The 22821-nt window shown below is 39.6% G+C and overlaps 1 protein-coding gene across 2 annotated transcripts in view; it reads right to left on the reverse strand.

Annotated features, from left to right (window-relative positions):
* The window catches only part of LOC145468533 (uncharacterized), a 26696-nt gene extending 5303 nt beyond the window's left edge, over window positions 1-21393 (reverse strand). The window contains exons 1-22 of one of the 2 annotated variants that reach the window (XM_081452270.1): window positions 21122-21393; window positions 18426-18464; window positions 17103-17471; window positions 16643-16708; window positions 16296-16430; window positions 15500-15628; window positions 14536-14664; window positions 14166-14300; window positions 13571-13699; window positions 12715-13038; window positions 11361-11473; window positions 11084-11142; window positions 9439-9602; window positions 8464-8751; window positions 6462-6643; window positions 5746-5908; window positions 5444-5554; window positions 4675-4853; window positions 3067-3189; window positions 1967-2037; window positions 1503-1543; window positions 1064-1160 (exon numbers count right to left, since the gene is read on the reverse strand). In XM_081452270.1, the coding sequence (XP_081308396.1) occupies window positions 1064-1160; window positions 1503-1543; window positions 1967-2037; window positions 3067-3189; window positions 4675-4853; window positions 5444-5554; window positions 5746-5908; window positions 6462-6643; window positions 8464-8751; window positions 9439-9602; window positions 11084-11142; window positions 11361-11473; window positions 12715-13038; window positions 13571-13699; window positions 14166-14300; window positions 14536-14664; window positions 15500-15628; window positions 16296-16430; window positions 16643-16708; window positions 17103-17471; window positions 18426-18464; window positions 21122-21176 (3101 nt within the window). In that variant the 5' untranslated portion in view covers window positions 21177-21393. The remainder of the gene's footprint in view (window positions 1-1063; window positions 1161-1502; window positions 1544-1966; window positions 2038-3066; window positions 3190-4674; window positions 4854-5443; window positions 5555-5745; window positions 5909-6461; window positions 6644-8463; window positions 8752-9438; window positions 9603-11083; window positions 11143-11360; window positions 11474-12714; window positions 13039-13570; window positions 13700-14165; window positions 14301-14535; window positions 14665-15499; window positions 15629-16295; window positions 16431-16642; window positions 16709-17102; window positions 17472-18425; window positions 18465-21121) is intronic. The other variant, XM_081452271.1, reaches the window with a different exon arrangement.
* Between the last annotated feature and the right edge of the window lie 1428 nt (window positions 21394-22821).

Below are 22821 nucleotides of genomic sequence, written 5' to 3' on the forward strand. Positions count from 1 at the left end.
CGCATGCAAAACCACATAATTCTTCCGTCTTTAAAACACTCAAATATTTTTGTGCAATGTTTAAATGTGTACTGGGTTGACTTTAGGGAATGTTGCGGTTTTTGTTGGGTGCAAAATAATTAAATTTCGAAGACATGTATTTCATTCACTTAAAAGTACTTCGTAAAAATAATTCAAGGCGAGAGTCAAGAAAGTGACTTTCTTAGCGCCTCTTCACCAGACTCCTTCCCGCCGGATCGCTTTGCTCTTCGACGCTCGCGCGTGTGACTCAAAGGTGAGCCTGCTGGCAGGCTAGCCACTGCGCCATCCCTGATCCCCTCTGTTAAATGTGGATATTTCCACAACTGGTTTGAATGCAAAGCGTTCGGATTTCAGCCATTGAATCAGAACCTTCTCACCGCCGTGTTGCCTTTATAAGGTTATGGCAATTTGTGGCGTCAATTGCATTGTGGGAGATCTAAGGACCCGTCCACATTACGCCGAAGGAATTTAAAAACGCACCAATCACCGGTCATTTTGGATTTGTGTTTGACGAAACCTCGGTCAGGGAAATCACATGATCATCGTGAAGTCATCATTTTCGAAAAGCTCCGTTTTCAAACCACCAAAACGAAAAGCAGGCGTTTTCAAATTCCTCCGGTTTCAAGACCGTATTCGAAAAACTCCGTAGGTAGGTAGGCTTAACCGCAAAATTTTAATGCTGCGTTTTCAAATCTCTCCGGTGTTATGTGGAGGCCGCCTAAAATACCAAACCTTTAAAACGACTTTGCACATAAAAACCAACTTACGATTTGGAACACAAGTGTTTATTCAGCCAAGGTTTCCATTAAGCATCGAACTCGTAAGCCATTTAAGCTTCGTGAAGACACACCTTACCCTAACTTTCAAGTTCACCCCAACCTTTCTTCAACTTTCCGTGTTTTTATTTCGTTGTGTTTTTGTTGTTGTTGTTGCTTTGTAATGCACTCTAGCAGTTGTATTAGACGTGTAATTTGCTTTGTTTGTTTTACTCAACAAAAATTTAAAGAATTAAAAAAAACCTTCAAGATCACGAGTTACTTACATCTCCGGAGAACAATCATGAGGTTTTGCCAAGCGATTTCCTGCTTTCAGGTGGGGCAGCAATTCACGTGTTGATATCCCAGCATACGGGGTACAGCCTGCACATTTACAAAGGGAATGTTAGCAATTACATTTTAAAAATGCTGCGTGTTACGCTTTACATGGTTCGTATAATAAAGTCTGCATACTTATTAGTTGCTCCAAATAAAACAAGAAGGTAATAAAAATATATGCCAATATTTCATGTTTTTTTGCGGAGGACCCAGGAACCCCAGCGAGATTAAGACTTAAACTCAATCGTTCAAATTACTAGCTAGGAAAAACCCTGGCACCAAGGTTGCAGTTTTCAGGAGGACTTATTAATTCTAAATGATCTTCAAGATTGTACAGTCCCTGGCCTGAGCACAAATCTCGCAACAGTGCACGGTAACAGAACTCACCTCCAGTTTCGATTTCCCAAAGCAAGACACCAAACGACCATCTGCGAAACAAAAACAGATTCTGTCTGGATGGAGTAATGATCTTGTTTTGTTAATAAAATACAGTATACGCACACAAAAGTGCTTGCTATTTAATTAATTTTTCTTTAGGATCGGCAGTCACGATAAACCAGGACCAACACAGCAGTAGGAGCGATCAACTGGGAAAAGATCGTTACCTTATTTCATCTCGCAACAACTTAATTTGTCATAAAAACAACGTTCGTATTGTAAGAAATGTTAGTATTGTCAGTAATGTAACTACTGTAAGTAATGTAACTACTGTAAGTAATGCTACTTTTCTGAATAATTTGTATAGTTAAATAAAAATTTAAAAAAAAAGATTTAATTTGTCATGAAATCTACTGAGGAACATCAGCTACATCATCAAGAGAGAGGGTGTAAGGATTTAAACCAAAACTTACACATCACTTTGGCTGGTATAAAGACCTTGCTCCAGAGATTCCACGGCAAGCCACTTTACTGGAACCTTGCCCTGCGAGGAAATGAAGAAATCAGCAATTCATGAAGACAGTTTTGTACCAAGAAAAACAACTATTATTAGCAAAAAGAAAACATGTCCCTTGTTTTTATGAATTATAGGAACACGAGTGGAAGTTTTCCACGGCTTTTGGAGTTCTCCAAAACTTCCACGAGTGTCTCTTTAACTCGATGGAAACACGGAGAACATATTTTCTATTTCTTTTAGAAAACACCGCGACGTAAAAAAGAAAACAACTTGTTTACCTTGATCATCAAAATGTAAATTCTCTTTGGTAGCGCCATCATTACTTCAACAGCTCGTGCCGATTCTGTGTTTCTATTGAGTTTTACTGTACATCTACTACCGTCCTATTACGAATGCCGTTGTTCTATTGGCTACGTTACTCATTATCTATTCTGTTGTAGATAGTGAGAAGCCCAACACTGTGCGCTTGTTAACAAAGTGACGGTGTCTGTACGTGCAGACATGTGCATGATAGTTGACTCGGGCTGCGCCCTCGTCAACTATCACGCGATAGAAATATCGAACTCATAATCTAATTGTTCAATAGAAGAACGATTTTAAACCAATCAGCGCGTGTATTTTTGGCGGGGCTATTTCCTAAAACTATTTATTTCACAAAGAGAGCATTGTTTTGTGATGACAACCGGAACAAAAGTTTAACGCTTGAAGTTGAACCAAACACGTTTGTACCGAAAAAGTTTTTAACAAAACTTTAACTACATGAAACATAACAAAACAATCAGCAGAACCTGGTCTTTTAATACGCGAGGTACAACAGATACCTCCAAGAACAGAAAGTGGATTGAAATTTCGATATATTAAAATTCAGCCTAAAACAATAGACCTCAGCACGAGGCTCCGGGAAAAAAACCCACAAACTCTATAGTTATTCCCCAGAGCCTCGCGCTGAGGTCTATTGTGTTAGGCCGAATTTTAATTTATCGAATTTTGTCTGTTGGACCAAATACTAAAAGCTGAATTAATATCATGTCAACTACAGGAATGACTAGATCATACCCCGGATGTCTTCTCGTAGACATTGGTCGTGTAAAGATCACGTGTCAACCCAAAATCGGACACCTTAGCTACCATTCCCTCTCCAAGAAGAACATTTCTGGCAGCCAGATCTCTATGCACCCACTGGAATATAAAAGATATATTAAAACACGCTGTGTTCGGGCCCCAGGGGATACTCTGGTAAAATACCATAAATGGAAGCTTACAAGGTCTCCTCCTTTTAACCCCCCTCCCCCCAGGTATAAACCTATCTACCAGTGAACAAAATATTAATTCCGATTATAAGCTCCCCCGGATATAAGCCCTCCTCTAGAGTTAAAAGTGACATGAATTCGAGTTATTATGATGGTTTAAAGCCAGTACATGAAAATCGTATATCGATCAACCCTTAACTCGTCTCAAAACGGTGTTCTTTATTCCGGTTATAAGCCTGCCCGGATATAACTAAAAAGTCTCCCCGTTATTAAGCCCATCTAAAATCTCTTACGAAGTTGTATAAGCCAAGGACTTATAAGCGGCAGGTTATGGTAATGACAGGAAATTACTTAAGTCTAAGGGCTTTTTGGGAGTAAGAAATGTTGCCCCTGTTTTGTTTGGGGAGAGGAGTTGACGGATATCGATCAACATCAGTTCAGCTCAATTGGTATTCCTATATATAACAAAATTCTCGATCGTGATTGGTTCTCCGCGCGCCTATTTGCCACGTAATCGACGCGCGATCACGTGGGTGTCCAATTACAGGTGTAAAATTTGAACTTTTTTTAATTGGACACCTGTAATTGGATACCCACGTGATTCGCACGTCATTTGCGCGCGCTTTAATGGCTTTCTTTGCGATGTTTCCTAACGTTTTCAAAACTTATGAAACGCGCTCAAAAGAAGTTCTCAAAAGACATTTTTAATTCCGAAATTTGTTATAGATACGATTAATTAGTAATTGGACCTAGTGTCAATCCGACAACCTTGCTAACGCAAACAACGGCCTCCTTTGAAGTCCCAGCATCCCATTTCCTTTATGAATTAACCCTGCAACGGTAAGGATGAGCACGAGAGGTGCCGAACTCAGAGAATCGAGGGAGTGTATCCCCTCCCCTCACCCGGGCAGTACCCCTTCTCCTCTCCACACCATGACAATTTGGTCTACTTTTGGCAAGGCACCACCCAATGGACAAGGCATCGCACTTCGAAGGTAGAATGCAGAATGCTTTTCAGTGCAGAGTAACTGTTTTTACTTCTCCCCTAAACTACTGGATAAAGAAAAGCTTGGACAGCATGCATCACAACTAAATAAGAAACCCATGGAAGGGATCGTTTTCCTAACAACTCACCATGGGCGATGTTATGTCTGTTATGTAACAAGATTTATTTGTCGTGGTAAATGTATTATAAATACTGAATTTATATTACTCCCTGGCATTGTAAAACGTTAGGAGAGCATGCTTAAAAGAAAAATTGACGGGCCCGTGTTGATTAAGCACTTACTGACTGGCCCCAAGGGAAACAATGAGTTTTGTTTCCTCTACATCCTCAGTGTTGAACATTGAGGTTGAGGGGAAACAAAGTATATTATTCATGCATATACAGAGTATGGAAGAATTTGCACCGCACCCTCATAGTAGCAAGATGTTTCATTCCCTCAGCAACGTCACACGCTATCCTCAGTCTCTCCGCGAAACTTATGTCTAAGCTGTATTTGTTCATGTCATCGTAATTTTCCTTTCGGTTATCACGAAGGTAACGATGGAGGTTGCCGTGTTCTGCAAATTCTACGACGATCATCAACTGACCTAAAGTGTGAAAAACAAGTACGTTCAGAGAAATAATGATCTACTCGGCAATTTCTAGAAGCCCCGAGGTTTATGCTAGCCTCTAGCCTGCGAAAGCAAACGTATTTCCGGCCATCGCTTGTCTCCGCCGAAAATAGACAAGCGATAGTCCGAAATACGTCTTTGTTCGCAGGCGTCAACCTCGTACGACCCAGAACGTTTTTCCTTTGAAAACTGGAAACGGTACAGAGAAAACACCCTAGGGACGAGGTTGCTGTTGGCTGAGATGATCCCAATAACGTTTTATAAGGAGAGGATATTAAGCATACCCATTTCTATACTATTTCCGATCGAAAAGATCACCCTTCAATAAACGTTTTCATTCTAAAATGGTACCCATTTCACATGCAGTAGAAGCACTTCTCTTTTCGTATGCCTTTAAGTAGCTAAGTGAGAGTTATCCTAATCATTTCTATACTTCACCTCGCGTAATACATATCCTTATACCCTTTCCAGCAGAACTTCTATTTCCCCTCCTCAGGAACGTGGCCTCGAAAGAGTTAATCCTGCGAATCCAAGAGTATTCAGTACTAGTTTTAATGCTGACTCACCCTCACTTGAGCATGCACCGATAAGATTGACCAGGTTGGGGTGATGACCCACTGATTCCATTATTTCTAGCTCATTCTTCAAATCTCTGAGATCACTTTCTGTGGCACAATCTGAAAGGAATGTGTATTGAGAAGACACAGTCATGTGTTTTCATCAGAGCGATAAAGACATGACAAAAAGCTATTAAAATAGCGCAGTTTCTAGGAGAAACTATCTTTCGGGATATTTTGCTCATGCTACGTTCAAAGTTAACAGTTGATCAAGATTTTCTTAAGTCCAACTAAAACATTAACAGACGTACCTTTCAACTTCTTAACAGCACATGGTGCGATGTGACCGTCATCTTCAGTCAGTTCTCCTTTGACCACATTTCCAAACTCGCCCTCTCCGAGAATCTTGCCAAGAGTAAGACGGTCACGTGGTATTTCACGCCAAGGAAACTGTATTGTGCTTGTGTGGGGTTTCTGATAGCAAACAATCAATCATATCAGAGACAAATTCAATACTAACCTGAAAAAAAAGCTGTTTAACTGACATGTATCTTTAACATTAGTGTGTGGCCATTCAAATGCAAACGCTCATGTGGTGCTGCTTATTATTTTACACAAGATGGTTCAAACTTTTGAAACTGGAAATAAAACCCTAGAGTACCGTCATTAAATTAAATAACCATTGAGCGCTACTTTCATGTTGTGCAGTTTATTATGCTGTACAAAGTGATTCTAAATTTTTAAATCTGTGTATGAGACTTTAGTGTGTGACAGTTCAAACGAAAGCGATTGAGAAGTGCTTTAATGTAGTACTCTTTATTATGCTCTTTCGACGAACCTTATTATGTAACCATTCAAAGCAAATTAGTGGCAATACTTTCATTCGGTGTTCTTTGTTTCTCAAATGTAAAAAAAAAAAAAAAAAAAATGAAAATATGAAACGTTTTGAATTTGATAACTTAGAGTGCAGTTACGAACAAACCAAGCAACTCAGTTCCTTGTGGTTTTAGTACAGTTACTAACTGACCGTTTCTGCTGGTTGTACTATGACTGGATTCATGGGTATTTCCTCGTCAGGAATGTTGTTTCCACTCATTGTTCTGTTCTTTTTCCATCGTCTGTACACAAAAACTGCCGCAATCCCCATTATGACCAGCAAGAGCACAAAAATAATGACTAACGCCAAAATGAGTCCATGTCCCTGTGGAACTGATGGGAACAAAAAGTCACGTTGACGTAGAATAAAAGCCATGAAATTCCAATTACAATACCTCTCGCGAAGACAATGCACCCCCAAAATGTGAGATGCAGGAAACTTCGGAAAGTAACGATCCCCCGAAAGTAACGTCAGAATATCGTGGCCGCTGGTAAATCCCGAAAGTAGCGACTCTCCGAATGAAGCCAGCCCACTCCAATCCCCAACCCCGAAAATAGCGAGACCACGGTTCAAAAGGATATTTATTTGTCTAATCAGTAGTCAAGTCAAAGTTACGTATGGTACTATTGTTGATAATTATAATTACGGCACTCTACAACAAGGGAAGGTATCGCTTATGCCACCCAGCGTTGTGAAATGTCACTTCGTGCTTCATCCGTTCATATTGCACTATCTTAAAGCAAAAACCGTAAAGCTTTCATCAAGTAACAGGAACGTACCTGCAGAAAGTTTCATCAAATTAAAATTGAAACCTCTGTGCCATTTTCAACAGTAGCTTATTTACAGGCGAACGTTTCTCAGTTAAAATTAAAATTGAAAACTTGACCAGCGCACTGAGATATTGATACAGCAGACTAACATAGAAGTGCGTCCTGAAGTACAGAAACTTATTTTTTTTCTGAAGCATCTGAGCGGACCGGATCCCTAAATCCTCGAAATTGATTCGCTAATCATACGCACGTGACCGGTCCAGCTTGATAGCTTTCCTGCCGACCAAAAACACGATCTAGACATAAAGAGTCCGTCATGTCACTTTCATGTGGCAGCAACATAAATTTAAACTGGAACGAAGAATTTCATCTCAGTTTCAGTAACGACCCCCCGAAAGTAGCGACTCCCGAAAGTAATGAGACCCAAAGGCTGCGAATTCCGAAGGTGACGAGTCGTTACTTTCGTGCGTTTATGTTACTGAGAAACTGTTTGATGGGCCTTACGCAAACCCCCCGGAGGTACTCCCTTATATGGGCTATATAGGTATGTGCGGCCCCAAAGGGTATGGTTTTTCAGCTGTTTTGCTCATAAATAGGCATGGTTTTTGCACGCTAGCCTTGATATGGGTATGTTTTTAAAAAGAAGCCACGTTTTCATCATTATCGAAAAGAAAATCAACAAAAGCTCTTCACAAATTATGTTTACGGTAATTTAACATTGGTCTGAGTCTGGGAACTAATTATAACGCAGGTCTGAAACAGAGTTTTGATTTAAGGGTTAGGTCATAAATAGGGTTTGGAATTTTTGGTCAGGTCATAAATAGGGTAGGGAATATCGCAGATTTTGGTCATAAATAGTGTAAGGGTTTTGGGAAGCGGGCCGCACACCCTCACCCGATTTTGTTTTTTTCTGGGAGTACCCCCCTCGGGACACAAACATACGACCATATCCTGCAGCGTTTTCTGATGACACTATAATAAAATTTTCTCGTTCACTTGACGCCGAGACACAGAAACAGTAAACACCCACTGCATTTAAACTCCCATTATATGAGCGCCTGTTCCTCCTAAAATTTAGAACAGCATAAAGAACCTGCAGTAAATCAGGGGATCTTTATAGAATGTAGTATGGCGTGACCACGTTTGACTAATCAGGCACCTTTATCAAAACAGCCGTTGTCTAATCAAGTATGGATTTCAAAAAAACTATGGTTAGAAGAAGCTCGTATATAGGAGAACTGTTTTCTAAGATCGCCCCGCTGGATCAGCAGTTTGGAGGAACAATAATGACGGAACCAATCCGATACCGGATAGAATACACTGACATACTACTAAGGGCTATTGACAAACACTAGTGCCAAGTAAAACAAATAGAAACATACCTTTCTCAGTTCTTAGCTCTCCACTATCACTAGGTTTCCCTTTTCCATACTTGTTTTCAGATTTGAGTCGTACAAAGTAAACAGTGTCAGGATCTAGGTTGGTAAGCCTGTGGTTCTCGCCTCGCGTGGTGGTAAACTGTGTCCAGTTCTTTGTTCTCAACTTTCTTACTTGCAGTGAGTAACTACTAATGCCATACATGCTATAAAATTCAGGATGTGACCACGTGACAACAGCTTCAGTTTGTTTGACATCGGCTGACTGGACGTTAACGGGGGGTGGGGGAAGTTCTGAAATGCATAATTCAACATGCACACATTCAAGAAGTTATAAATAAATATGTAGATAAATGAATAAACAAATAAACAAACGCAATCAATCAAAGACTCATCAAAGGTAAGAGGAAAGAGAGGAAGCCACACGTAAGCAAAAAAGTAATCACAATCAGTTAATAAATTTGATGAATCAAGAAAAGAATAATTGAATCCTGACTTACTGACTGACTAAATGACTGACCGACTGACTGACTGGCTGACTGACTGACGGACGGACTGACTGACTGACGGACGGACTGACGGACCTACAGACTGACTGACTGACTGACTGACGGACTGACCGACTGACTGACTGACTAAATGACTGACTAACTAAATGACTGGCTGACTGACTGACTGACTGACTGACGGATTGACTGACTGGCTGGCTGACTGACTGACTGACTGGCTGGCTGGCTGGCTGGCTGGCTGGCTGGCTGACTGACCGACTGACGGACTGACTGACTGACTGGCTGACTGGCTGACTGACTGACTGACTGATTGACTAACGGACAGACTGCCTGCTGGACAGACGAACTGAGTGACTGACTGAATACCTGAATGAATGAATGAATGAATCGATCAATCAATTAATAAGTCAATTAATTAATGGATCGACGAACGATTCAATCATAGAGTGAACATCAATACCACAATACAAACCTTTCAACTCAACGGTTGGCTTGACTTTAAGGTTGCCTATTTGACCAGTTTTCACACTATTTCTGAGCGTTTTACCAACTTTGTTGGCGATCGCCGCAGGTTCTTTGTCTTCACTTTTATCCACTTTAACAACAACTCGAAAACGTACCTTGACGCTTCCATTACTGAAACCAACAAATATATCAGTCAGAAGTGTGAGGCTTCATAAAGGGATATACAGCTATATCGAGTAAGGTTGTCCTAAACAAGCAATAACGTAATAACTATCTACAGCACAAAACTATTTACAATTAAAATTGTAGTTTACAGAAATGAACAAAATTGAGAAAACCTGAGAATTGGAATGACTTGTTTAAAATGCCACAGAAACGTAGCGACAGTATTTACGGTTTGTGTCATCGATTGAACGCAAGAAGTTTAAAATTGCTCTGAAACTTCACAATACACATTCTACTATTTATGGAATCTTACTCGTCCTCGCAGTAGTATTACTGATAGTCAAATGATCAATTTAACCTTTAATTCTAATTCAGCTTATTTTGGCTCGTTCGACTCATTTACAGTGACTTCAACCGCTTGTACAAGCATGTTATGGCTTCTTCTAAGAGTACACGAGGCAGATAGCGCCCTCAGTACGACATGTCCATATTTATGTACAGTATCTGACCGATTTTCCGAAAACACGCCCGCTATTTTGGTGCAAAGTCTTAACACGGTTTTCAGAAATCCAGTCATATATATATATATTTATACAATGGCAGCCGAGACATGGTCCAAATAAAAGTCATTTTCAGCAAAATAAAATATATTCAGCTAAAAATATTTCCACACAATAATATCAGAAGAATATTGAAAATCAGAAAAATATGTACCCAGCAACGAGCAGTTGCTCGTAAAAAAAGCATTAAATGCTTAAAGCAGTGCTTGTTTTTTGCCAAAAAAGTGCTAAAATAATGCTAATTTTTTAAAAAAGTGCTCGTGGGTTACATAAAAATGCTCACTTTTTTCCGATTTTTTTAAACATAGAATATTACATTTTTCAGATTTTCAGTTACATTTTTCAACAACAAAATGTAACGATCAATTTTTTTTCCATTAGTCCATTCTGGCTGACTTCCATTGTTCCTCGATGACAACGTGGATGACGCCATCTTGGAACGATTGTGATGGACTGGGTTTCTAGAATGCAACCGCTGACCTATCAAACCTATTCCCCAGGCCTCCTCGGCTCTTTTGACTACAATACAGTACCGACAGGTATTATGGGTAGCGTTAGCATTCCGCTGTTTGGTTGAGTTTCTAGTGCTTCAGAAGGATAGAAGGAAACGTCATGCACGCATGTGCGGTTCCTCCTCCCTTTGTTATTAGACAACTACAACAACAACAACAACAACTTTATTGGTACTGACTCATACCTAGAATTAAAGTTCACAAGATACCGTCAACCTCGATCAACCAATGATAGCGCCCACTACCCATAAAATACCTTTAAACATTGTAATGTGCGCTAACAGTTTATAGGAGAACCTTTCCCAAAACAGCTGTATAAAAAAAATGGCGGAAATTTTTGTAAGAGAGCAAATGAAGCAATAAACTATTTGAATAAGACTGTAGCTAGGAGTGCTGAAGATGGTTTTATACTTACAAGAATCCAAGAATTATAACTTTTTCGAATCCTTCAATGCCTTGGAACAACGTAGTTAACTGTAAGAAAAAATCAAAAAATATCTTAATTTCCTTTATGTAAAAACGAAACTGGTCACTTTGTATCATGTAACGATAAACGTTTCCCTCTTTATAACTCATTACAAACGAAACATTTTTTGTTCTCAAGAACACAATTCAAAGAGAAGAACCTTTTCTTGTTCTTCCTCGTTCCAAGATTCAAGAAATCGAGTCGATGTCCATTCCCACTTCCTTACCTCTTGTTCAACTTGGTTCTCTAGTGTCTTGTATCTTGTTGAAGACTTGTTTTCCAAATCCTTGTCAAAAACTTTGTCCATGATGGTAATAGCGACATCAACTCCCACCAGGTCTAATGATGGAATTGTTAAACTATTAACATCACTACCTTTAATAAATTCAATTCTTGGAATCTTTTTCTTTTTCTTTCATTTCTTCCTGTAATTCAAGCAAGGATAATCACATACTTCTTTACATTTCGAGAACTAACCTATTGTTTACATTTTACCCGTAGTTTCTGAGGTTGTCATTAACAGGCGCATTTATAGCGGGCTACGGAGGTTTAGGGAGAGAGGACAAAAGCGCCCCAGCACGTAGCTCCATCCTCCCAAAACGAGACATTTGCGAATACGGACATTTTCCGAGCACCTTCGTTGATCAACGAATATCACCCGAACATTTTGAAACACCTTCGACAATTACCGAAACCCTTCCGAAAATTGCCCAAGATTTCCGATGATTTCTGAAGATTGCCGAAGGTCACCAAAAGCTCACCGCGATATGCCATAGCGCTCGCTCAGGATAAACGCCTGCACTGCATGTTAGGTTGTGTTCGATTCGAGTATTTCTATAATCTTGCAAAACAAAATGTTGAACGTTGAGTATCCAGTTTCTTTTTAACGGGTGTCTGGAAAACCCGAATAGCGAATGGCGAATAGTCGCGAATAGCGAACAGCGAATAGTTCCGAATAGCGAATAGCGAATAGTGGCGAACAGTCTCGAATAGTGGCGAATAGTGGCAAATAGTGGCAAATAGGGTACCCAGTATCTCGCAGTTTGCCTCGTAGCAACTTAGGATGGCATTTTTCCGCTAAAAAGCACAGACGCTTATCAGGACAAAAGGTGTTTCTAAACGTAATTTTTTTCTGTTTTAACCGCTGCAAAAGCGTAAATACGTCTTTATTAGGTTATCCTTGTGTTTTCTGTCTTCTTAATGTCGGCGATGGACAGCCTACTAGCCTGAGTCCAGAGAAGAAAAGGTAATAACTTCACTGAAATTCTGTTGCTTATTTGGATAATTAATTAACGCTGGATATTAGATCTAAAGCGGTGACTATTGACGACTATTCCACACTATTCGCCACTTTTCGCGACAGTTCGCCACTATTCGCACTATTCGAGACTATTCGCACTATTCGAGACTATTCGCTATTCGCTATTCGGGTTTTCCAGACACCCCTTTTTAACTGACGCCACTTCAGAGACTCTCCTTGGGCTCGTCACGCAATCTTTCCTCCCCTATGCAGGAATAACGAGTGAATTTAACCAATATAAAATTTTTTAAAATTGGCGAATGAGATATTCTATTTTCACCTTCTTTCACGGTAAGGTTAACTCTTCTTTCATCCTGTCCCATGACATTTTTCGCCACACATTTGTAAACACCTTGGTCAGCATCACGGGTGTTAAAGATCAAGAGTGAACCGTCCTCTTGAAGAATTTTCCCTCTTCTATTTTCACTACCATCACCAAGTTCTCCACTTTTATAAACTGGCGCTGTAGCGTTTACAGCGTGACCGTCGGGTGTTATCCAACTGAATGTTGGTTGTGGAAGACCATCTGCCTGACAGGTGAGTGTCACGTTTTCTTCAGTGCCAGTTTCGGTTGGTGGATCAACGTAGTAGATTGAAGGTCGTGCTAAAAAGGAAAATAAATAAAATAAAGTTGCTCTGTCGTGATAATTGACTGTAATATTAGTGAGCCAAGAGAGGAAGAGGAGTAAGAGAGGAAATCCCTCATATAGACCTTATTTTCAAGGCTATATATACCTCTCAAGTTATTTAACAATTAGATTATCAGCTCGAGATTTCTATCGTGTGATAGTTGACGACGGCCGCACCCTAATCAACTACCACGCATAAAACTCGAGAGCGAACAATCGAATGGTTTAGTACAAATCTACTAGTCGTTCAAAACACACTGAACCCTCTTCATAGACACTTCGACAACTCAAAGTGGTCGCCATTTTGTTAACAAACACACAGTGCCAGGCTACTCACTACCTACAACAGAAAAGATAGCGAGTAGCGTAGCCAATAAGAAAACGGCATTCGTGATAAAACGCAAGTAGATCTATACTTATTTTAGATATGGTATCCAGTTCCACGCAGGTCAGTGATGTTGCTGGTGATGAGATTAAAATGAAAGAACACCAACGTAACAAAAATACCTTGACATTTAAGAATACCATCACCAGAATATCCATCCAAACAAGTACAGTTAAATGAACCAAGAGTGTTGGTACATTTCGCTTTCTCGTGGCACTTGTTGAGGTGAGATGCTTGACATTCATCTTCGTCTGTATCAAAAGAGAAACAAAATGCCTCAATAAGAGAAGCAAGTACAATAAGTAGAATGATAAGTTAAAGTACCAAAAGAGCTTAACACAAGATAAATAACAGAAAGGCTCTCAGATTTCCTTCCAGAGGGACTATTTCTATGTATGCATTAAGTTTAATTTGCCCATGTCAACTGGTTAATACCAATTTGTAAAGCTTGTTAAGCAGTAGTTCATTTTAACAGGTTTGTTCTATTTAATCAGCATGGATAGTTTTGATTCTCTGTTTGCTCCTTAGTTTTAGTTTTGATCGACAGGATCTATCAAAAACTCGAAACAGAGTTTCATCACAATTCCCAACATTCTGAATCTCGTCAAAAATACTCGGCTTCACATTCCTGTATTTCCAAATCTCTCAATCTGGCTGTCTTGAAATGTGATGAACACTGTCTGTCTCTCGTGTTTGATATAGTACATCAATTTTAACCTTCACAATGAGTTCCATTCCCAAAATAACCATTCAGACAAGTACACTTATATGAGTCAGGTGTTTTGGTACAATTCGCTTTCTCGTGGCACTCGTTGAGGTCAGATGATTGACATTCATTGACGATGGGACCAGCTGCCAAAGAACAACAGTAAAATGTTTATTAAAAATAAGAAACAACATCAAGAATTATCAGTACATGATATGCAATTGAGTAGTATGTGGTGTCGCGATTCCACGCACAGCACTGTACGTGTATTAGTAAAAACCATCAAATACTTATTTTAGATATGGTATCCAGTTCCACGCAGGTCAGTGATGTTGCTGGTGATGAGATTAAAATGAAAGGATACCAACGTAACAAAAATACCTTGACATTTAAGAATACCATCACCAGAATATCCATCCAAACAAGTACAGTTATATGAACCAAGAGTGTTGGTACATTTCGCTTTCTCGTGGCACTTGTTGAGGTGAGATGCTTGACATTCATCTTCATCTGTGTCAAAAGAGAAACAAAATGCCTCAATAAGAGAAGCAAGTACAATAAGTAGAATGATAAGTTAAAGTACCAAAAGAGCTTAACACAAGATAAATAACAGAAAGGCTCTCAGATTTCCTTCCAGAGGGACTATTTCTATGTATGCATTAAGTTTAATTTGCCCATGTCAACTGGTTAATACCAATTTGTAAAGCTTGTTAAGCAGTAGTTCATTTTAACAGGTTTCTTCTATTTAATCAGCATGGATAGTTTTGATTCTCTGTTTACTCCTTAGTTTTAGTTTTGATCGACAGGATCTATCAAACACTCGAAACAGAGTTTCATCACAATTCCCAACATCCTGAATCCCGTCAAAAATACTCGGCTTCGCATTCCTGTATTTCCAAATCTCTCAATCTGGCTGTCTTGAAATGTGATGAACACTGTCTGTCTCTCGTGTTTGATATAGTACATCAATTTTAACATTCACAATGAGTTCCATTCCCAAAATAACCATTCAGACAAGTACACTTATATGAGTCAGGTGTTTTGGTACAATTCGCTTTCTCGTGCACTTGTTGAGGTCAGATGATTGACATTCATTGACGATGGGATCAGCTGCCAAAGAACAACAGTAAAATGTTTATTGAAAATAAGAAACAACATCAAGAATTATCAGTACATGATATGCAATTGAGTAGTATGTGGTGTCGCGATTCCACGCACAGCACTGTACGTGTATTAGTAAAAACCATCAAATACTTATTTTAGATATGGTATCCAGTTCCACGCAGGTCAGTGATGTTGCTGGTGATGAGATTAAAATGAAAGAACACCAACGTAACAAAAATACCTTGACATTTAAGAATACCATCACCAGAATATCCATCCAAACAAGTACAGTTAAATGAACCAAGAGTGTTGGTACATTTCGCTTTCTCGTGGCACTTGTTGAGGTGAGATGCTTGACATTCATCTTCATCTGTGTCAAAAGAGAAACAAAATGCCTCAATAAGAGAAGCAAGTACAATAAGTAGAATGATAAGTTAAAGTACCAAAAGAGCTTAACACAAGATAAATAACAGAAAGGCTCTCAGATTTCCTTCCAGAGGGACTATTTCTATGTATGCATTAAGTTTAATTTGCCCATGTCAACTGGTTAATACCAATTTGTAAAGCTTGTTAAGCAGTAGTTCATTTTAACAGGTTTGTTCTATTTAATCAGCATGGATAGTTTTGATTCTCTGTTTACTCCTTAGTTTTAGTTTTGATCGACAGGTTCTATCAAACACTCAAAACAGAGTTTCATCACAATTCCCAACATCCTGAATCCCGTCAAAAATACTCGGCTTCGCATTCCTGAATTTCCAAATCTCTCAATCTGGCTGTCTTGAAATGTGATGAACACTGTCTGTCTCTCGTGTTTTACATACATACATACATACATACATTTTATTTGTTATGAAATTAAAATTACAATTGTAACATGCCCACGGATAGCTAAGCTAATCTAGGCGGGTCAAGTTTGGACGAGTTATTAATATACAGCAAGGTACAACTAAATACAACTGAAGGTAACAAGAGAACTAAACACTAAAGTGAAATTATTGAGTATAATATTATTGAGTATATAGTACATCAATTTTAACCTTCACAATGAGTTCCATTCCCAAAATAACCATTCAGACAAGTACACTTATATGAGTCAGGTGTTTTGGTACAATTCGCTTTCTCGTGGCACTTGTTGAGGTCAGATGATTGACATTCATTGACGATGGGATCAGCTGCCAAAGAACAACAGTAAAATGTTTATTGAAAATAAGAAACAACATCAAGAATTATCAGTACATGATAATATGTAATTGAGTAGTTTGTAGGGTCGCGATTCCACGCACAGCACTGTACGTGTATTGGTAAAAACCATGAAATCTCTAAAAAAAAGTAATTAGTTCAAATGGGTGCTAGTTCTATACACTTTTCTGGATATTTTAGTTACCTCGTGGTGGTGGCACGGTAGTTCGTGGCAGTGTGGTGGTTGGTGACAGGTTCGACACTGTTGTTGCTGAAAAATAGTCATAACGTTTGGATTAATTAAGCTGAGCCACCTTAAATTTTCGAAAAATTAAGATGGCTATGTACCCTCTTCACAGAGTTTCTTAAACTTTGTAAAAAGGTGCATCTTATGCTTGACACAATCTGATGATAAAAATTGGGGTTCACTGAGCTCGTTCTCGAGTTGTAAGTGCTTAAAGCTAAAATTAAGGGTGTTTCTACCAATCGGTATTGTTGCTACAGTAACCTTTTATATAAACTGGAATGACCGCAACTTGTTTACCAATAATTGGATGTTTGTACTTAATAACCAGTGGTAGTATTCATCCTTCAAAGTGAAGCTGTTGGAAAAGTGCTGGAAACTGTTACCAACTTCCTTTAAGCAAATCAGGATTGTAACTTACCTGCGCCTCCGTTACCACAATACCGCAATTTGCAACCAGGCGACTCCCTTAACTGGTACACGAAGTATTCACCACAGTTCTTCACACTGATATTGTTACTCCAAAGACAGCAGTTGTATGAAAAGTGATAACAGACTTTACCAGTCACCACACCTTCGGCGACTGTGGGGTGATTTCCTTGCAACCAGCCTGGAGCATGAGTACCACAGTGGTCCGTAGGAACACATTTATCAGGTATCCGATCCCCGGCAGCACCTTGGAAACGGTACCATCCTGGATCCAGCTTATTATCGCATTTAGCATTGTCCTGCGATGCGCTCCCTTGAGCACGATCTCCTCCGTTTAGGACGTTGTATTTGTTACACACATCTATATTAAGGAAAAGGAGACCACTTAGCTACAGTCACCTTACACTACCTAAGACTACACTTATCCACTCGCACTGTAGTGTATTTTAGCTTTCTTTGTGTTCAGACTTAAGGTTTACTTTCTTGCCATTTTCCAAGTTTTACTTCACACCAGTCGGTGAGGCAAGAGCACATTCTTCGGAGCCTTCATCTTCCAAACTAAGCCTAGGAATCGATCTTGTCCCTTTCAAAGAGGGCCCGCGATCATGTAGTCTTCATGCGAAGGCTCCAAGAGGATCGTGGAGCCATCACACGCCCTCCTCGAAACTGCTCAATCAAATTACACTTAGGACAATTGCTTTGTTATCACACGATGGCTGAGCACACTGGCCATGTATAAAGTTCAATAGTAAGAATAATGCCGTGTGAATTTCGTTTGAAATGCTGTTTCTTTAAATGGAATTACACACGAAATGGTTGACTCACGAATACAGCATTTATGGAGGCTCCGAGTCATGGGCTCCCAGTAAAGCCCACGTTTTCTGTCTCACTGTCTCTTCTTGTCTCGGCAGGGTTCGTGTACATTCTCGTGAAATGTAGAAATTGAGATTGTTTCCATACTTTTTCAACACCATTATTTTCACTCTACATTTAGTCAAACATTCCGGAATTAATTGGTTGGTAGGTAAACAGTAAATGCTTTCTCGGTTCCCCCTGGAGGAAATTGGTCGGGAAAAAAAAAGAAGAAATTTCCAAGATGGTCAGTAGTCGCTTGTTTCCGTTTGCGACATCCCAATTGGAAATTCGTGTTCCATTTACCGTTTGGCTTCTTTTATACCAGTTCCAGGTCTTCCTGCTTTCAAGGCCATGCCAAATTTGAAAACTAAACTTAGCTAGCAGTCAATTTTACTGGTGATTAATTTTAATTAGTGCTATTTCCAATATACTTCTTTAGATATTTTAGATGGTTAGATACCTGGTGGTGATGTGCTGTTTGGTGACAGAGTGGTAGGTGCTGAAATTAATAAAACCAAGTTATCACTTCATGCTATTATATGGCTATGCTAGCTCACTTAGCGCGCAAGATAACACTACATGTATCTTGTCCGCTCGGGATTACGCGCTACGTCCCGCAATAAAAATTTGTTCCTTATCCCATACAATAAATCCTTTATTGACCACGCGTGAGGTCAAGATGGCCGGATATAATAAATGGCCTCTTTCTTTTTTGCTTGTTTATGAAACTCGACCCCGTCTCGGTCCATAAAAACACAAAAAAGAACTTAGCCAACAACCAGCCATCTTTACCTCACGCTTGGTCATGCAACAACCCATGTTATAAGCATATCAAATCAGCGTTAAATATTATGCAATGCATGGCCTAGTACTCATGTTAAGAACCTTTTTTAAATAAAATACTCTAGAGAGGTATGGGTAAAACCAAAACCAAAACCAAAGTAATCAGTCTGGCCAATCACAAAGGACACGAACAATCCAATGATCCAATTTGAATCAAGCTCAGAACATACATGTGGCCGACGCAATGGGTTATGACCAAAAACTTGGTCAAGTGACAAAGATATGACGCGCCACACTGTACATGTACTGGTGCAAACTACAAAAATCTCTTAAGAGGTGATTATATTTAATTTGATTATATTTGGGGTTCAGAACCACCTGAAAATTTAAGGTGGCTCTGAACCCTATGTACAGAATGTTTAAAATCAAACTTTGCCAAAGTTGCTTCTCATACTGCTCATCAAAATTTGATACAATGAAAAAATTTCACCATGCCGTTTTTGAATTATAAGCCCTTAAAGCTAAGCTAAGGTGTTTTTAGGTGGTCATACTGTTGTTATGGTAACCTGTTGTACAACGAAAATGATAACAATGTGTTATCCAATGATTGGGCAGGTTTTTGATACCATGAATGTAGCATTAACTAATAAACAGTGGTTATGATTACCTGGCATCAATATCTAAGTCTTGGAAAGTGCTGGAAACTGTTTTTAGCCACCTTACTTGAAGTGTATTTCGTACCGTGTTACCATTACCTCAGCGGTATTAAGAGGCTAACCTGAGAGATATTAAGGCCAACCGGAGCGCTATTCAAGCTAACCCGAGTGCAGATGTTAACTGACTCCGGTTGCCTGAATGGTTGGTTACGTTAGCTCTTGATAAGTTAATCGGCCGGTGAAAAGAATGGTCATTTTTACCATGTGCCGTATCTCAAAAATCCGTAAGATTAACTGCTTTAACTAACAAATATATCTTTAACAGTTTGGGCAAATGATTTAGAATTCGTTTAAAAATTATTCAAAGATATCATTCGCAGCACTGTACGTGTACTAGTGCAAACTATAAAATCTCTAAGAGGTGATTATATTTGAATCAACGCTGGCTCTGTAAACGTTTCTAGATATTTTAGTTACTGCATAAATACAGGACCCTATCAAGCATACGCACATGTAGCTGAACGTAAAAGCATTCGGTGGGTTTGCCGGAAGCGAGGAAAACAGTAAGAGAAAAAATAGCAGGGGGGTATGGTGCGAGAACCGACGCACTCTCCCCCCTGCTCCCCAACTAGTACAGGTTAGAAAACACGCGTCAACACACCGCATTCATATGGACTGTAAATTAGTTTTCCAAATGTAAATGTTGAAAACCGCTTTACAATTCATATCAGGGGTTAGATCGCACGTCAGCATGTAAGCAAAACTGTTCCCCTGCTCAGTTCCTGTTCCTTGTATGGGCACCAAAGTTCCCGAAGCCTCAAGGATTTTCATCATTAATTCATTGATATCCTTAGCAAGAACTAGTCTTTTTTGCCTTAAGCTGTGCACACAGACGAAAACAAGTGATCAAGTAGACTTGACAAATTATGAGGAACCAAGCCATGAACAATCGCTCGTGCGTATAATTTTCCAAAGGTTATGTCACGATATCGTCATTTTACTGCTACACGACGTTATTTTCAGACTGAAGGAAACAGGCAAGTGATAGTTTCCTGAAGTTTCTGAGCTGGTTATAACATCAGAAAAGTCATAATAAAGCCAAATTATACTAAAAACTGGCCGGTCTTTAAATTGAAGATACACCGTTTGTGACGTCGTAAGAGACGATTGATTATTTAAGGACTAATAAACTTTTGTGTCACTCGACCGTAGTAAACTTATTTGGAGTTGCCTTCTAAATCACGGAACATAGAGAAACGAAGACATGAGCAATGAAATGAAGAAGTATTGTTTTCAGGGTTCTTCTAACGTTTTTAAATGTAATCTTCTGAGAACTTAAACATACATGACAAATGCAAAATAGAGACTGCAAAATAATCATTTCAATCAGCGCGGGCTCTCGCTCTCTAGTAGAGATTGTAGCGCATTAGATGAGATGGGTATATGGCGCGATAATGTGAAACCAGCAACTAGAATTAAAAGGTCCTACTCATCCTGAAATCTTAAGTTCCCTAATAATAGTTGACTGATAACGAGTAAAACTTCTCGTCGCCAAACCGCAAACAACGCTCAGTGCCAGAGCGGTTCTTTTTGTGCAAGTTGTCGGTGACGGCAACAGAAGCTACAGCCGACTCCAGCCCTAGTAACTAACTGCCCATGGGTCTTAAAGGATGCCTCTCAACCTGACAAAATCTACTGAAAAAACTGTCTTACTTACCCACGCGATTATAGAACAAACAGGCAATTAGGATTACAAGTTGTAAATTCGTCATCACGCAGTTGAGTTCTGTACGTTACTGGGAGAGCTTTAAACAGACGTATGAGTAGCTATAGACGGTCGGATGCCGAGTCTGAATAGCACTAGAACCACAGTTAGACATCCGGTGTTTGTTTTTAGTGGCTAGAGAAGACCGGAAAAACGTCAAGCTTAATCACAACTTCCCAAATTTCTCGGTACCTCAGAACTTCCCGTATAACTTTCTCAATACAAAAAGGTCGCACCCCGTGGGGGGGGGGGGGGGGGGGGGAGGGGGAGACTCCCATATGGAGTGGACGGGGACGCTCGTCGGAAATTTTGAATTTAACCCCTAAAAGAGACCAATCTGGGCCTGGCCGAACCTTATGCAGACCCCAAAAGAGACCAGTTTCGTATTACACTCTTGTAGAACAACAGACAAAGACATTTTGTTACAGAAGACTTAAGATATTAATGGTATGGAAAGCTTTGTTTATATGAATTGAGTAAATATAAAGAATCAAAATTCTTTCTGTTTTGTTATTTCTTCGAGTGCAACCCTTAACGAGACCTTGACGGCTAAAAATAATGACATTTTGCCCAGAACACCCTAAGCGAGACCAAAATCCAAAATTTACACCCCTTAGCGAGACGACGAGTATCCCCGTCCATTCCATATGGGAGTCCCCCCCCCCCCCCGGGGGCTTTTTCTTTACAGCTGGACCTCGCCATAGAGGTAAATCGTCATTTCCTCGCAAACGAGTATGGTGGCCTATATTTTTTTCTGTTGTTTTGAATTGAGTAATAAATTTCTCTGTGTAAAATAAATATGGACCAATTCTCAGTGTAGAACAAAAAGCAATCGTCGGAAACGTGGATTTAGCAAGCAATCGTAACTACAATCATGGTGTCATTATAAGGATTTATATGGGTATAAACAAGGTGCTTTTGCTCCTAAACGATCAGCGCGGGCTCTCGCTCTCTAGTAGAGATGGTAGCGCATTAGATGAGATGGGTATATGGCGTGACAATGTGAAGCCAGCAACTAGAATTAAAAGGTCCTACTCGTCCTGAAATCTTAAGTTCCCTAATAATAGTAGACTGATAACGAGTAAAACTTCTCGTCGCCAAACCGCAAACAACGCTCAGTGCCAGAGCGGTTCTTTTTGTGAAAGTTGTCGATGACGGCAACAGAAGCTACAGCCGACTCCAGCCCTAGTAACTAACTGCCCATGGGTCTTAAAGGATGCCTCTCAACCTGACAAAATCTACTGAAAAAACTGTCTTACTCACCCACGCGATCATAGAACAAACAAGCAATTAGGATTACAAGTTGTAAATTCGTCATCACTCAGTTGAGTTTTGTACGTTACTGGGAGAGCATTAAACAGACGTATGAGTAATACAAATACAAATATCATTACAGTTATAATATAGTTTTAATAAGTCCAGGACAGAATATAACTCTACATATTGAGGACAGTTTGTATCCGGCAGCCTACTTGCGAGGATATCTTCCGAAAGTAGCGATAAGAAAAGGCTATTGAATCCAAGTGTAACAAGGCTGGCAGTTTTATCGAAGCTTTATGGCGCTATAAAACCCTTGGGAAGACGTGTTGGAAGCGTCGCGTGACGACCCTTGCCTCTTTGAGATCGGCACGCAATATTCCTGAAGATTACGT

Source organism: Orbicella franksi, chromosome 14 (assembly GCF_964199315.1).
Source record: "Orbicella franksi chromosome 14, jaOrbFran1.1, whole genome shotgun sequence".
NCBI classification, from domain to species: Eukaryota; Metazoa; Cnidaria; class Anthozoa; order Scleractinia; family Merulinidae; genus Orbicella; species Orbicella franksi.